Source organism: Otolemur garnettii, unplaced genomic scaffold (assembly GCF_000181295.1).
Source record: "Otolemur garnettii isolate 467f Iridium unplaced genomic scaffold, OtoGar3 scaffold00105, whole genome shotgun sequence".
Lineage (NCBI taxonomy): Eukaryota > Metazoa > Chordata > Mammalia > Primates > Galagidae > Otolemur > Otolemur garnettii.
Window position 1 is genome coordinate 931,582 of NW_003852500.1, and position 14,927 is coordinate 946,508.

The window sequence follows — 14,927 nt, forward strand, 5'->3', positions numbered from 1 at the left end:
TCAGAGAGCTGAAGGGAGGGTGGTGGGAAGGCTGTGGGTATTGTGAAGCCTGTGAGCATCTGACAAAAAGCAGGTGAACTTCACGTAGAGCACCTGGCACACAGTAGGCACACTTCATGGAGTGGATCTGACAGAGTAGGTGCACTTCAGGTAGTGAACCTGAGATAGTGAACTATCTCAGAGATACTGTAGAGAACTACAGTTCAGGTAGTGAACCTGAACTGTAAGCATGCTGACATGAAGTGCTTTGCACCGAGTAGGTTTACTTTATGTAGAGCAGCTAACACACAGGAGACTTTGTATAGAGCAGCCAGCATCCACTAGGTATGCTTGATATAAGACAATAGGCACACAGTAGGCATGCTTTGTTTAGAATATCAGGCACTCATATAGCATTTATGTAAAGTACCTGACACACAGTAGGCACACTAAATGGATAGCAAGTGGCACACAGTACATGTACTATGTATAGTGAGCCCTGCAGGCAGTAGGCCCAATTTATGGAAAGTATTTAGCCACAGTAGAAACACTTTGATGCAGCCTTTTGCACAGAGTACAGCAGCTCGAGTGCTTGTTTTTAGCCTCCCCACTTTGCTGCCTCTTTTGGAGGCTCCTTCCTTTCTAGAGCATTCCTCTGTCCCCCACTAAGGACCTCATTTGACATGTATCCTATTTCCCAGATGAGAAGACCTACTCCAGGGTGGCTCACACTCAGAGCAAAGACAAGGCAGTATGAAGACTCCATTCAGTGTCCCCTAGCTCTGCCCTCCCCTGTGTGGACCCTGTCTGTTCATGCCCCATCTCAACCTTACCCCCCCAGGTCTCCCCTCTGTCCTTGGACACTAAGTCCAGTCTCCGGGTTTGCCTTTGCAGCTGGGCTCTTCATTGCCAGAATCTGACCCAGGTAACCCCCAGGGAGGCCGAATTCTTTGTTCCTCCTCTTAGCAGTCATGTCTGTAGCCTGACAGGCTAGGCGGCAGTGATCAAAGGCTTTGGTCTCTCAACCTCCTAATTCCACACCAAGAAATGGTACTCTGGTCCACGCTAGGACAGGAGCTCAGCAGCTGATGTGGGGCAAAGGTTGGCCTGGCTCTGCTCATCTGTCATCTGAATTCTCAAGTTCATTCATGCTTTTACGTGCTGCACCCTGGTCTTGGAAGGACAGGGTTTCTACAAACTTTGGAGCTTCAGCTTACTTCTACCACATGTGAGTAAGGCCGAGTCCTGGGGATTTAGTGCCTATGCTGGGTCACCTAAGTGCATTCCTCTGCACCCAGACTTTCCCGTACCCATGTTTTGGCCTCTTGCCTGGTCATAGAGGAAATAGCCCGTTTCAGTCTACTTCATCCCCCCCAGCAGTGTTTCCTGGATCAGAGGCCAGGGGCAAAGACTTCCCAACACAGAGGCGGGGTCTGGGGGATGGCAGATTGTGTGAAACAAGCTGCTCTGGAGAGAAGATGCCAGGCTGGGGGCAGGTGCGGCTGGAGGGTCTTGGCTTGGAATGGGGAGGGGCTGCCCAAGGCTGGGGTTGCTCCAGCGATGTGGCCCTGGGAATGCTGGCTTCCTGGTAACTGAACCCCTGGCAATGTCTCAGTGATTCAGACGGGCCATACTGGACTGTAATCAGCTTTCTCTCTTCCTCCTCCTTTCTCTCCTCCTCCTCCGATGCTCCTCCTCCTCTTTCTCTTATTCCTTTTTCTCTCTCTCACTCTGCCTCTTCCCTGGGGTCCCTGAGTCTCCTTCTCTGCTCTCAGTCCCTGCTTCCCCATCTCTGAGCCCTTCCTTTCCCTGCCCCTCTGCACTGGCCTAACACCTTCCTCTCCCCTGAGCCTCAGGAACTCCCCCTCCACCCCTCTGTTCTGCAGGATGCCACAGCTGAGCCTGTTCTGGCTGGGCCTGGGACCGGTGGCAGCTGCCTCATGGCTGCTGCTGCTGCTGGTCGGGGCCTCCTGGCTGCTAGCCCGCATCCTGACGTGGACCTACACTTTCTATGACAACTGCCGCCGCCTCCACTGTTTCCCACAGCCCCCCATGCGGAGCTGGTTTTGGGGTCACCTGGGCCTGGTGAGTGTGGCAGCAGGATGAATCTGTGGTGTCAGGGTGGGTGGACTTTTCCTGGGGCCAGAAAAGGGGCTCAGGGAGCTGCGATTCTAGGTGGTCTGGAGTCTGGGAGGGCCTAGAAGCGAGACATCCTTCTTGAAAGGAACTGAAGTCTGCGTGGCCCTCTCTCACCTCCTTGTCCCCGACCCTCAGCCTGCTTAGGATCTTTTCCCTGCCTATCTTTTTACACTGGCGCACTTGAGGGGCTCCTGAGGAGGCTACCCAGAACAGGGACCCCTTGGTGTTCCTATAGTCTCCACTATTGAACTTGAGCCCTCCAAAGGGGCACTGTCCAAGGTCTGCTCCCTGCCTGGTCCATTTCCTACGTCTGCCCCTCTTGGGGCTGCTGCTTTCCACAGGAATTAGCTACCATACTGTGAACCCCAGCTCAAATACAGAGGGAGCACAGGTGGGCCAGGAGAGAAGTGTGGGCAGTGTCCCATCCCCTGCCCTTCCTGGGAGCACCTTCCTTTTATGCTGCTCTTCCGCACAAAGATGTCTCAAAGGGTCCTGCTGTGCAACCTGGATGAGTGTTGCCCACTCACTTCCCCTTTCAGGAGCCTTTCTTAACCCTCCTTCCCCAGTCTTTGCCCTCTGACTCAGATCTGTCTCTCCTTTGGGGGACTCGGCCTCAGTCTGTTCATTTGCAATGGCAGGAGGGATGGAAGTGCCCATAGGTTCAACAGGAAGGTGCAGAAGATGCACAATACACAGAGTCTGTCATGCCAAGGTGGTCACAGACGGGACTCACCATCCTGACAGATAGTTAGAGTTCATCTCTGCATTTCTGGTGTCTGCCGAGGCTGGAATGTGCCTGCTGTGCTGATCCTTCTTGAAAGGAGAGCCTGTATGGAGCAGCCAGGACATGCAGGTTTGTTGAAACAAGCCCTAGGGATATGCTGCGAGATCACACTGCTGCCTACAAACTCCCCATATGGCTGCTTCTGGGCTGGAACTGCTCCAAGGACAAGAAAAATCCTTTCTCTTCAGCCAAAGTGTGCCTCTCTGTGAGCAGATGACATGTCATCTCCCTGTGCCCTGAAATGCACCCTTGGGGACTTTGAGATGGCACTGAGCGAAGGAGCAGGAGGAAGCAGGTATTTTCTCCTGTGCAGAGTCTGGATACACTGTTCACTGCAGAGGCCTCCCCACCTCTGCAGGCTGCAGGGAGAACCTGCTGTGGCTTCTCTTGGGGAAATGTATTAATCAGGGTTTGCCACAGAAAAACAATCAGTAGGATTGATCTGTCTATTGAACATCTATCCATTATCCAGTCATCTATCTACCTATTGTCTACCTACCTGTCTGCTTTTCTATTTTTCTATCTATTGAGAGACGAGGGAATTTATATTGAGAATTGCCTCAAGTATTTATGGGGGCCTAGAAGTTCCATGATATCCCATCTGCAGGCTGGAGAACCATAGACGCCAATGCTGTAATTCAGTCTGAGTCCAAAGACGTTGAGAAGCTGGAGTTCCGATGTCCAAGGGCAGGAGATGTCCCAGCTCTAGAAGACAGAGCTGAGGCCCCCTTCCTCTGCTTTTTAGTTCTATTATGACCCTCGGTGGATAGTGCCCACCCACAGTGGGGAGGGTGGATCTCCCTTCCTCAGATTACCAATTCAAGTGCTAATCTCTTCCAGAAACTTTCACGAATACATCAATGGATTGGATGGTCCCTGCCCACAGTGGGGAGGGCAGATCTTCCTTCCTCAGATTACCAATTCTAATGTTAATCTTTTCTGGAAACTCTCAAAGGCACACCCAGAAATAATGTTGACCAGCTATCTGGGCGTTCCTTAGCCCAATCATGTTGGCACCTACAATTAACCACCACAGGAGGTGACGGCTCCTGTCTTACTTGCAGATCCCCCCTACGGAGGAGGGCATGAGGGACCTGACTCAGCTGGTCGTCACCTACCCCTGGGGCTTTAAGAGGTGGATGGGTCCCACCATCCCCATCATCACTTTGTACCACCCTGACTTCATCCGGTCTGTCCTCAGTGCTTCAGGTACCTATACAGAGCTTGTGGTGATGGGCACCGTGACACATTTGATGCCTCCTTCAAGTTCCTGGATAGCCCCTGCAGGACCCTGATCCCTCTTCCCTCTCCTCCTTCATCCATCTTTCTCTTCCCTTCACATACTCACCAGCCCCCACCTCAGGGTCTCCTCCCTGCTCTGCCATCTGCATCATCCCCTCCCCGGTGTTTTTGGAAGGGGCCCTAGGAGGCCTCAATCCAGGGCTCTGTCCTGGAAGAATCTCCAAGCTAGAGGAGATGGATCTGGACAGAGGCACCCCCAACTTTGTGTGGTTAGGAATGGGCTGTGACAGCTCAAATGAGAAATAAGGTCACTGCTGTGGCAGAGGAGAGGAATAGTTACTAAAGCTGGGTCTGAAATAAAGAGTAGGGATTTTTTTTTTTTTTTGAGACAGAGTCTCAAGTTGTTGCCCTGGGTAGAGTGCGTGACATCACAGCTCATAGCAACCTCAAACTCTTGGGCTTAAGCGATTCTCTTGCCTCAGCCTCCCAACTAGCTGGGACTACAGGGGCCCGCCACAATGCCTGGCTATTTTTTGGTTGTAGTTGTTATTGTTGTTTGGCAGGCCCAGGCTGGATTCGAACCTGCCAGCTCCAGTTTATGTGGCTGGCGCCCTAGCCACTGAGCTACAGGTGCCAAACCAAGAGTAGGGATTTTTTAAAGCAGAAATCAGGGTAATGCAGCAGGTATCGTTGGTATTCAAGGTCTCCTGCCAGGGTTGACATAAATCTTCTTGGTCTCCAGACCCACAGCAATAAGGAAGACATGTGACTGATGGAGGATATGTTCATATCATGCTTGAGGAGCAATTTGGGTCACACTTGGCCCATGTCTGGGACATTAAAGGGACCATTTTTACATGGACCCCTGTTTGGGATCCATCTTTGCAGCATGTTGAGGTAGTGTCAAATCATCTCAGGTCTATTGTGGAGCATCTCGTGTGATGCAAGGGGTAGTCGTGTATTTAGTAGTCCTGTCAGGACATGCCAATACATGTCAGGGCCATGTCACATGTCCTAGGGCCATGTCAGAAGTCAGAAAGTTCTGGAGCAGACAGCGTGTCCTGGCTTCCTCTAAAGCAGGGTTCTCAACCTTCCTAATGCCGCAACCCTTTAATACAGTTCCTGTGGATCACGACCCACAGGTTGAGAACCACTGCTCTAAAGGCATTTTGTAGTGCTTTGAGCTATATGGGAGCTATATTGCTTTGAGCTCCCATATTGCAAGACATGCTGCACCATATAGGAACCATGTCAAGTTATGATGGAGTGTGCTGTGCCTTGTTAGGACATGTCTTTGCTCTACTGTGCTCCTGCAGTCTGCTCTGGGCTCCCCCTCTCTTCTTCCTTTCCTCCCTAAGGCTTCCTCTACCCTCAGCTCCCCTCCTGCTATGCTGGACTTGGAGGGGAGGACGTGCAAAACCCTGGTTGGGAGCCTCCACCCCTCACCAAGCCTCTTCCTCCCACCTCTCCATGTCCTCTGATGGTCTTCATTCATGTCAGCCACCATTGCATCCAAGGATGTGATCTTCAGCAGCTTCCTGAAGCCCTGGCTGGGTGAGTAACTACAGGTGACCAGGATATGGACAACCTTGTTGGCTCACAGGAAGGCATTTTCCTTGCCCACTGCCCTTGACTTCACTATTAGGGGATGGGCTCCTGCTGAGCGGTGGCGACAAGTGGAGCCATCACCGTCGCATGCTGACACCTGCCTTCCATTTCAACATCCTGAAGCCCTATGTGAAAGTTTTCAATGAGAGTGCAAACATCATGCATGTGAGTTCCTTGAGCCCCGGGTCCCAGTGGAAGCCTCTCGGAAGGGAGAGTGGCCTCAGATAGATTTGGTCTAAAGTTTTGTCTTTGTGGGTTGGCTTTGGCACCATTGCTCTTCCTCTCCAAGCCTTGGTTTCCTCATCTGTAAAATGGAGGTAATAATACCTATTTAGAAGGAGGTCAAGATGATGTAATTGAACCCTGTCCTTGGCACAAAGTAGGTGCTCAAAAGGTGTCAGTTTCTGTGTTTCTCTCACAGAAACCCTATAAGCTCAAGACAGTGATGGTGAAGACTTTGCAGTAGCTATTGCTGCACACTATCCTTTTCCAAATTCATTGGTTCAAAATAAGAATTTATGATTGCTGACATGTCCACAGGACAGTGGGATGGCTATTCAGGATGTGGAGGGGGTGCATGGTGTATGATCAGCTATGAGTCAGACAGCCTTGCTGATCCTGGCTCAGTCTCTCGTCTGTGTGGGGCTTGGCTGGCATCAGGCTGATCTAGGATGGCCTCAGCTGGGACAGCAGGACTGGGCTCCATGGGATTCTCTCCTTCCAGAAGAGCTGTTCACATGGCAGAGACAGGGCTCCAAGAGAGTGAGAGGAGGCTGCATGCCTCTTGGAACTTAGTTTATTAGAGTTATTATTATTTACCTCATTGTATTGGCCAAAAGCAGAAAAGGAAGGTAAAAAGTCCAACACAGAATCAAAGGAGGGAGGGTTAAAACAGACTCCTTTTTCTTAACAGAGTTGTTGAAAAAATGAAGAACTGGGGTTTACGCTTTTGTAAAGTGTCTACGTTTTTGTTGTTGTTTTGTTTTCTTTTACTAGCAAGTGGAAAAGTTAGCTTGCTACTGTTACTTAGATTCTCCTAGATGACACCATACTCCTGGGTGAGACAAAGGGCAGTTTATTATCATGGTACAGCAAGCAGCACGTGCTTCTTGTTCATTTGCATTTGTAAGTCCAAGCCACACAAATCCTGCAGGGTTAACAGGTGGGCTTTGCAGATGCCCGCTCAAGTCATATATTATGTTACATGTAACGGGCATTAGGCTTAGGGAATCTGCTTTTATAGCAAGGAGATGAAAGCCTGATATGGATTTATGGGGATTCATTACCTTATCCCTCAAGGCTGTTCTCTGCAAACCCAAGTCTGAGAAATGGCCTGGGTTAAGAACATCTTTAGCACACACAGTGAGGATGCTTAGAGCCAACAACTACCTCTCCCATCAAAAGGATATTTTTGTAATCAGTAGAGATGAGGAAAGCTAATTTATTAAGCATTCACCTTACATAAGAAGCAAGGCTATGTGCCAATCCATGATAGACAGTGTCTAATTTAATTTTCAATACCCTATGAGGTAGAGATGATTATAATCACCACATTATGTATGATGACACTGGGGGGCCAAAGAGATTATGGAAGTTGACCAAGATTGTCCAGCTAATAAGTGAGTTAGGAGTGGTGGAGCAGGAGTCCTGGCCTTATTTATGTGGCACTAAAGCTGGTCAACTTAAGTGATAATGAAGATTTGACAGGTGGGGCCTAGGGGAGGCCAATGAGTTGACCAAGGGCATTTCAAGCATAGGAGACAGAGGTGAAACTTGAACTGGTCTCCTGTCTCCCATCTTTTGGGTCTTCATCTCTGAAGACACCTTCCTGTCCCACCCAAGCCTGGTGCTCCCTGGGGAAGGGTGCCTGGGGCAGAGGACCAGGTGGCTGGTTCTGGAGAGTCCGTCCTGGTAGCTGGGTTTGGGGAGGGGCTCAGGGATCCAGGGTTCAACCTCAGCTTTGTCCCCTTCTCTGGCCAGGCCAAGTGGCAGCGCCTGGCCTCAGAAGACAGTATCTATCTGGACATGTTTGAGCACATAAGCCTCATGACCTTGGACAGTCTTCAGAAATGTGTCTTCGGCTTCAACAGCAATTGTCAGGAGTGAGTCCTTGCAATTGCAAGTGTGAGGAGGGGGCACTGGCCAGAGCAATTAGAAAGTCCTTTCTGGAGGAGGTGGATCATAGCTGGGCATTGGACAGGGAAGGGGAGAGAGAAAGAGCAGCTCTTTCAGGTAGGTGGAAGTGTGTGAGTGAAGGTAAGGAAGCTAGGATGAGCAGAACATTTGGAACAGGCATTAGACACCTTGGCAATGGGGGGCGGTCAGCACTGGCTAGATCTCAGGTACACTGAAAGCCAGGCAAAGGGCTTGATCAGAGCTGAGCTTGGACATTTGACTCTGTAGAGGGTTGACTGTTATGTAGAGACAGGATGTAGAGAGACCTGGAGAAGAGGAGGTCTGAGCTTGGTGGAGAAAATAGAGTATATTTCAGAAAAAATGAGGAAAAATAGGTAGGAACAGATGCTGAGTAAGAGATAAAATAAGCATGATACCCAAGCTCTACCCTGGGGACCTGGGGCACGAGGTGGCTCAGAGATAATGGGGGGCAGAGATAGAAGCAGGCTTGGAGGCACTCTTTTATGAATGGAACATGGTCCTGGCATGGTGGTTTCAGGGTTTCATGTGTGTTAGGGACATGCCTCCTCTCTTTGCCCTGGCCCTGCAGGAATCCTAGTGAATATATTGCTGCCATCTTGGAGCTCAGTGCCCTTGTAGTAAAACGAAATCGACAGATCTTTCTGTATACGGATTTCCTGTACTACCTCACTCCCGATGGAAAGCGCTTCTGCAGGGACTGTGATGTGGTGCACGAGTTCACAGATGCCGTCATCCAGAAACGGCGCCGCACCCTTGAGAGCCAGGGTATTGATGACTTCCTCAAAGCCAAAGCCAAGTCCAAGACTTTGGACTTCATTGATGTGTTACTACTGGCCAAGGTAGGCATCTCTGGGATCTGAGCTCCAAGAGTTAGAATGGAGTTTGATTCAAATGTTGGATTGAGGAACTTGGTCTTCATTCAGAAGGCACTGGGGAACTATGGATGATGCTTGAGGAAGGGAGAGACAAGACAGATAAATTTTTGAGGTGACTCAGTAGAAGTTGGCCTAGGGGGAGGAAAAAAGGAGGAAGGAGAGCAGGGAGGAAGCCTGTGGAGCAGGTTTGGAGATGGCAAGGGAGGCGTCCTTCTTGGATGATGAGTCTTTAGGGATTGTTTCAGGGTAGACTCAGGTGCTCTCAAAGATAGTGTGACTCACATTTTGTCTTGTCTCTAGGATGAAAATGGGAAGGAGTTGTCAGACAAGGATATACGAGCAGAGGCTGATACCTTCATGTTTGCAGGTAAGTGTCCCACTTTGGAACTACAGTGGGGAGAGGGGCCCCTCTATCCCAGAGATGTGGTGGGTGGACCCTGGATCACTCTATTCTCCCTGTCCTCTTCCACCCCTCATCCTCTCTGAGGATATCTTGGGTGCTGAAGCAGCCCAGATACTCAAGTCTGCCTGGCTGCTCCTCAGGCCATGACACCACAGCCAGTGGTCTCTCCTGGGTCCTGTACCACCTTGCAAGGCACTCAGAATACCAGGAGCACTGCCGGGAGGAGGTGCGAGTGCTCTTAAGAGACCGGGAGCCTAAAGAGATTGAATGGTGAGTGCAGGTCCTCATGGTCTATTCCTGAGCTCTCTCATTGGCTCTGCTCCTCAGGTAGAAAGTGGAGAAGAAGGTTTTTCTGTTTTTATTTTGCTACGATTGCCTAGTGGAAATAGGGGCAGAGCCCAGAAGCAGGCCCTCTACTCAGCCTGAATAGCAAGGGAACAGAATCATTGGGACATCCATATTTGTTGCCTTGCATAAATAAGCAAGTTGCTATGCAACATTAGAGAAATAAATTCCCTATTCTGAAGTACTTGGTCTTCTGTAAATTGGGAGAAATATGTACCCCTCCCGCCCCGGGCTGCTTGAAGAATTGGTGACAATGTATGTACAGCAGATGTCTCCTAGCATGGATTCTCTGAAGCAACTGTTGCTTCATCCCCTTGCTTTTCTGGATAAAGTTGTATTATATTCCAAGACTCATTTCCTTCCATTTTTGCTCTTCCATGTAATTCTCACTTTATCATCTATACCACAGATTAACAAAAATCCTAGTGAGTAAACATCATCGATCTCTTTGTTTAGTAAACACATCCACACTGGTGGCCCTTTCCCTTCTCAGTGTTCAGTCTCATATTAATCCTATGTCAGCAACCCTGGAGCGGAAGGAAAGAGGGCAAGAGTGGGAAGTCAAACAGTGAATGTAAATTCATTATGTTGGGTGTGACTACAGGAAAGTGCTTCCACTGAAGGGAAAAGATATGCAAAATTCAGGTTGGAGGCATGCACAAAACATCTTGGTGTGTCTTGGGGGATAAGGAGAAGTAATAATGCCTGAATCCTTGTGAAATGCACAATGTGTGGAACAGGTAGGAGTCCCCAGTGAGGCTAGAGCAGGTAACAGAAGCCCTTCTTGGAATGCTTTGGGAACCATGTAAAGAGATTGGACTTTAATGTGAGGCATGCCAGTTCAAGTCCTTTGGGAAGCTGATATGAGATCAAAGCTAAATGTGGGCAAGGAGGCTGCTGTTAGGGAAGTCAGACATTGAGGGTAAATGGTGAGGCACTAGGGCACAACCATGCTCATTCATTGGCTGGGGCAGCCCCAAAGTGTGGCCCTGGTTGAACAGCGCAGTAGAACTTGAAGAACCTATATCTGGGGACTGGCAGCTCATTTTGCTCTTACAGCTGGAAAGCAAATTCTTTCTTGAAGGAATGTCCATGACTATCATAGGAAGGAAATGGGGAGCCATGGGAGATGTTTGAGCAGGGGAGGGCAAGGCTAGATCCGTACCTCTCTGTGGCTATAGAGGCAAAGTGGAGGGACATAGCTTGGTACTAGGAGTCTAGGGGACAGATTCTGGGCCATAGGCTGAGGTATGGAGAGGACATGTTAGAGTGGACAAACATTTTGGAGGTAGTACCCTCAACTTCAAGGTTCTGCAAGCAGTCCTATGATGTGGAGAGATGATTTTATGTACCTTCCAACTTCAAAAAATTATACCCCCAGTAAGATTTAAAAAGGTTACAATGAATATAAGCCTCCATTTTGTGCCAGCACTTTAAACCCATTCCTACCTTTGATGGCTTCCTGTGTGCTTCTAGGCAATGTTCATTTTATATTTACATTCATCTATCCATAGTTTCTCTCCTCTTGCATGTTCTTTCATTCTCTCTTTTTCCGAATGCAGAGCACTCAGGCAGGCACAATGACACTATAGTTTCAAGATCTTTTTATTGTTTTCAACATAAAGATTTGAAATATTAATTTTGAATTATAGAATCAATCATGGGATCATTTTTTCCTTTTTTTTCATGAAATTAAACATTATGGGGAAGATTAAGGTGACCTTTGATCTTTTATTTTTAAATTAACCTAGTCTTGATGAACTTTGTTCTTCCAAAAACACTAGCATTTAAAAAACAAAAACCTAACTAGATTTTTATTGGATTTCACTGAATATGTTGATGAATTTATAAATAAATGACACTTTAAAAATATTAAGTTATCCTACCCTACATTGTGGAGTGAATCTCATTTATCAAAATAATTTCATAAGCTTTTTAAGAAATTTCTTTTTTGCTTTTGTTAGCTGATTATAAAAAATTTTTATAAAGTTTTTCATGCCAATGTGTTAACATTTTAGAGGATACTTTCTGAGTGCTGTGTTTTGTTCAGAAATGCATAGAAAAATAAAGGCCAAGTTTTCTTCTAGCACTTTTGTGACTTTGATTTTCTGATGCCTACCCTTGATTCTTCTGGAATTAATTTTGTTATAGGACTGAGGGTCAGAGGGAGGTGCTGAGAGGGTTTCATGGGGGCATCAACATGGCTGTGTTTACTCCCTGGACAACAATTGGGGTGTTTCCTTAGGGAGGACCTGGCCCAGTTGCCCTTCCTGACCATGTGCATCAAAGAGAGTCTGCGGCTGCATCCCCCAGTCACTGTCATGTCCCGCTGCTGTAACCAGGACATTGTGCTCCCAGATGGCCTAGTCATCCCCAAAGGTACTCACAATGGCAGGGGGCAGGAGGCTCCTGGGCAGGTTGGCAGTCCCATCAGGCAGAGTGGACCTTGTCCTAATTGTCCCCTCCTCATCACAGGGAACATCTGTGTCATCAGCATCTTTGGGATTCATCACAACCCGTCAGTCTGGTCGGATCCCGAGGTGCTGCCTCTCTCCCTTCTCCATCCTGGGATCTGGTCAGGGGGAGGAGTCCTGACCAGAGAAACCAGACACTTCCTTCCACTGTGTCCACATTTGTCTTTTCTTGGGGTGGCTGAGTGTCTTGAATGATCTCATCCAGCAGCCCTGTCTGGCCCCATCCCCAGGTCTATGACCCCTCCCGTTTCGACCCGGAAAACCCTCAGACCAGGTCACCTCTGGCTTTTATTCCTTTCTCGGCGGGGCCCAGGTGAGGCCAGTGGGGATCTGAGGCAGGGATGGGGTGAAGGTTGTCCAGGTGGCAACCTGATCAGAACTTGACTTGCTGGGCAATGTGTTTCAGGATTCAGGGGTTTAAATAAGATCAGAAAAGAGTTGTGCTTAGGGTCCCCTTTCTCATCTGCTGGTCTGAGTTAGGGAGTTGGAGTCTGGACCAGCCAGGATCCAGGCAAATGCAAGGCCACGTGGTGGGGGAGAGGGGGTTGTCACAGGGAGCTTAGATCCCCCCTTCTTATCAAATATGAACTAGATGGTGTGAAGTTCCAGGCGTGATGGGGAATGCTAGGTGCAGTCACGCCCCCCCCTCTTTTCCCAGGAACTGCATCGGGCAGACCTTCGCCATGGCTGAGATGAAGGTGGTTCTGGCGCTCACGCTGCTGCGCTTCCGCATCATGTGTGACCACATAGAGCCGCGCAGGAAGCCGGAGCTGGTCCTGCGCACGGAGGACGGCCTTTGGCTGCGGGTGGAACCGCTGAGCGTGGGCCAGTAGTGATTCACTGCTGTCTGTCTTTAGACCCGCTCCGAACCCAGCCATCCACCTACCTTTTCAGATTCTCAAGAATAAAACTGTCACCTCTGCTTGAGCATCACCCCCCGGCAGGGGGCGCTCAAGGACTGTAGGAATATGCGGGTGAGACTGGCTGGGTGGAGGCGGTGTGATGTAAGTCCATGTGCCCTGACTGCCTCTCTGGCTGGCCACAGGGTCCCTACGCTGATGGCAGGTTGTCCCAAAGCCCAAGTATAGATATTTTCTTTGTGAGTGATAGGGAGCCATGGGCAGTGTTTGAGTGAGATAGGGATCAGGATTTAAAAGAGACATAAGTGGGACTTATGAGAGTCACAAAAGCAAACCCATAGAGGCACTTAGACTTATATAGAGTCACAAAAGCAAACCCATAGAGGCACTCCACTTACACTGCCATGACCTAGATTCTGATCTGCTAATAAACCCTATCTTTTCACACTTTGGGATTCTTCATTGTGTTTCCATGGTTAATAAATTACTCTGTTTATTAAACATAGCAAGCCTGGTTGTTTTATGGTGTGTCTGATCATTGCCGTATCTGTATCTATTATATTGCTTGTCATTTTTGCTGGTTTTCACTTGCAGGGTTAAGTGATTTCATTTGCTTGGTTATCTTTGCCTGCACATTGATCATCATATTTGAAATAATGATCGTAGAATTTGAAGAAGGTAGGCTTCTTCAGAGAAGAGGCTTTGGATCCTGTTTGTTGACAATCATGTTAAATGAAGTTCAGGGGTTGTGGGGCTCAAGGTTACCAAGGCATTTAAATTTAAGATAAAGTTGCTCTTGCAGGCTCCTTCACTTAAGTTTATTCTCACCCTGAGAGAGACAGCCTTTTGAAGCTCCACTTATGTGAGAAATGTATTCTTCCAAATTCACCTTCTTGTATCACACCAGGGCTTTGATTTTTTCCTCTTCTCTCATCATGAGGACATTAAAACAAGATTCACATTTTCCTAATTTGAGAAATGCCTCCAGAGTGAATATACAATTTATGTTCCTTTTATCTCTATGTTCCTGGTCTCATTTGAATTGTGTCTTCCTACTTTTTGAAGGTAAAGAGTGATTTTTTGGGAGAGACTTCCAACTTAGGTTTCTGGTGCCTTTTTACTACTTTTGTATTCCTTTCTGTCTAATAAAATCCTATCTTACCACTGATCTGTGGTCTGTGGGTTCACTCTTGGAATCTCCAAGACCAGGGACCTACTGAAGATGAAATTCTGGTACCATATTTTGGGGGCTTGTCTGGGATAGAAGATCTGTGGTAAGCAATGGGACCACTTACCTGTATCTTGTTTTTTCTATAATCATGAAATGGAAACGAATAATTCAAATGCCTGTCAGCCCCTAAAAGCACATAGTGTGGCTGCTGACCTCCAGGTGAGAGGCTGTTGGGGAACAAACTTTCTAATTCCCTTGGTTCCAAAGAGAGGAGTGAAAGGGAGTGCTAGAAGGCTTGAGAGCTGAGCAAACAGAAGAAGCACCCAGAAGTCCTGGGATACCTTGCAATGGTTCTGACCCCACAGCACTGGAGGGCCTTCTGAAAAACAGACTATCCCAGATTGTTTACTATCTGGTCCTATTTTCCATGGTCCCAAACCTCTTCTACTTATCTCTACAGACCCCTGCCACTTTCTCTCTCTTTCCTTGTGATTTGCGTGCTTTGTTTTTATGATGGTAAAGGATTGGTACTGCCTCTTTCTGGTATTTTTCAGTCAAAAAGGTCCTTTCCATTGCCCTTTCCTCCAAGAAAATTCAATTGGATTTCCACATGTTTGAGAAAAAGTTGAATGCGCTAATAATTAGAGACCAAGAAGCCAGCTCCAAAAAAAGGGCAAAATGGCAAAGGAAAGCCCAAGGCAATTCCCTGTGGCAAGTATGGCTCTAAACCCTAGGCTATCGCTCAGTCTCTTTAAAAGAAAAAAAGGAAAGAAAGCCTTTAAAAATGAAGAAAGGTGGCTCGGCGCCTATGGCTCAACTGGCTAAGGCGCCAGCCACATACACCTAAGGTGGCGGGTTCGAATCCCCAGCCCGGACCTGCCAAACAACAA

At 48.2% G+C, this 14,927-nt stretch overlaps 1 protein-coding gene across 1 annotated transcript; it reads left to right on the forward strand.

Annotated features, from left to right (window-relative positions):
• Window positions 1-1,866: 1,866 nt before the first annotated feature.
• On the forward strand, window positions 1,867-12,323 carry LOC100950134 (phylloquinone omega-hydroxylase CYP4F11-like). Its single transcript, XM_023517208.1, has 11 exons — window positions 1,867-2,064; window positions 3,967-4,111; window positions 5,645-5,698; window positions 5,790-5,917; window positions 7,733-7,854; window positions 8,478-8,748; window positions 9,085-9,151; window positions 9,328-9,457; window positions 11,778-11,911; window positions 12,008-12,072; window positions 12,237-12,323. Exons 1-11 carry the CDS (start codon window positions 1,867-1,869, stop codon window positions 12,321-12,323), a joined length of 1,401 nt encoding a protein of 466 aa, XP_023372976.1.
• Window positions 12,324-14,927: the final 2,604 nt, after the last annotated feature.

Bases quoted from the DNA above. Each gene is read 5' to 3' on its own strand.
- LOC100950134 (XM_023517208.1), top strand. From the start codon at position 1,867: ATGCCACAGCTGAGCCTGTTCTGGCTGGGCCTGGGACCGGTGGCAGCT. The intron at 9,152-9,327 runs GTAAGTGTCCCA...GCTGCTCCTCAG, and splicing joins TGATACCTTCATGTTTGCAG to GCCATGACACCACAGCCAGT. The intron at 12,073-12,236 runs GTGCTGCCTCTC...CCCCATCCCCAG, and splicing joins CAGTCTGGTCGGATCCCGAG to GTCTATGACCCCTCCCGTTT.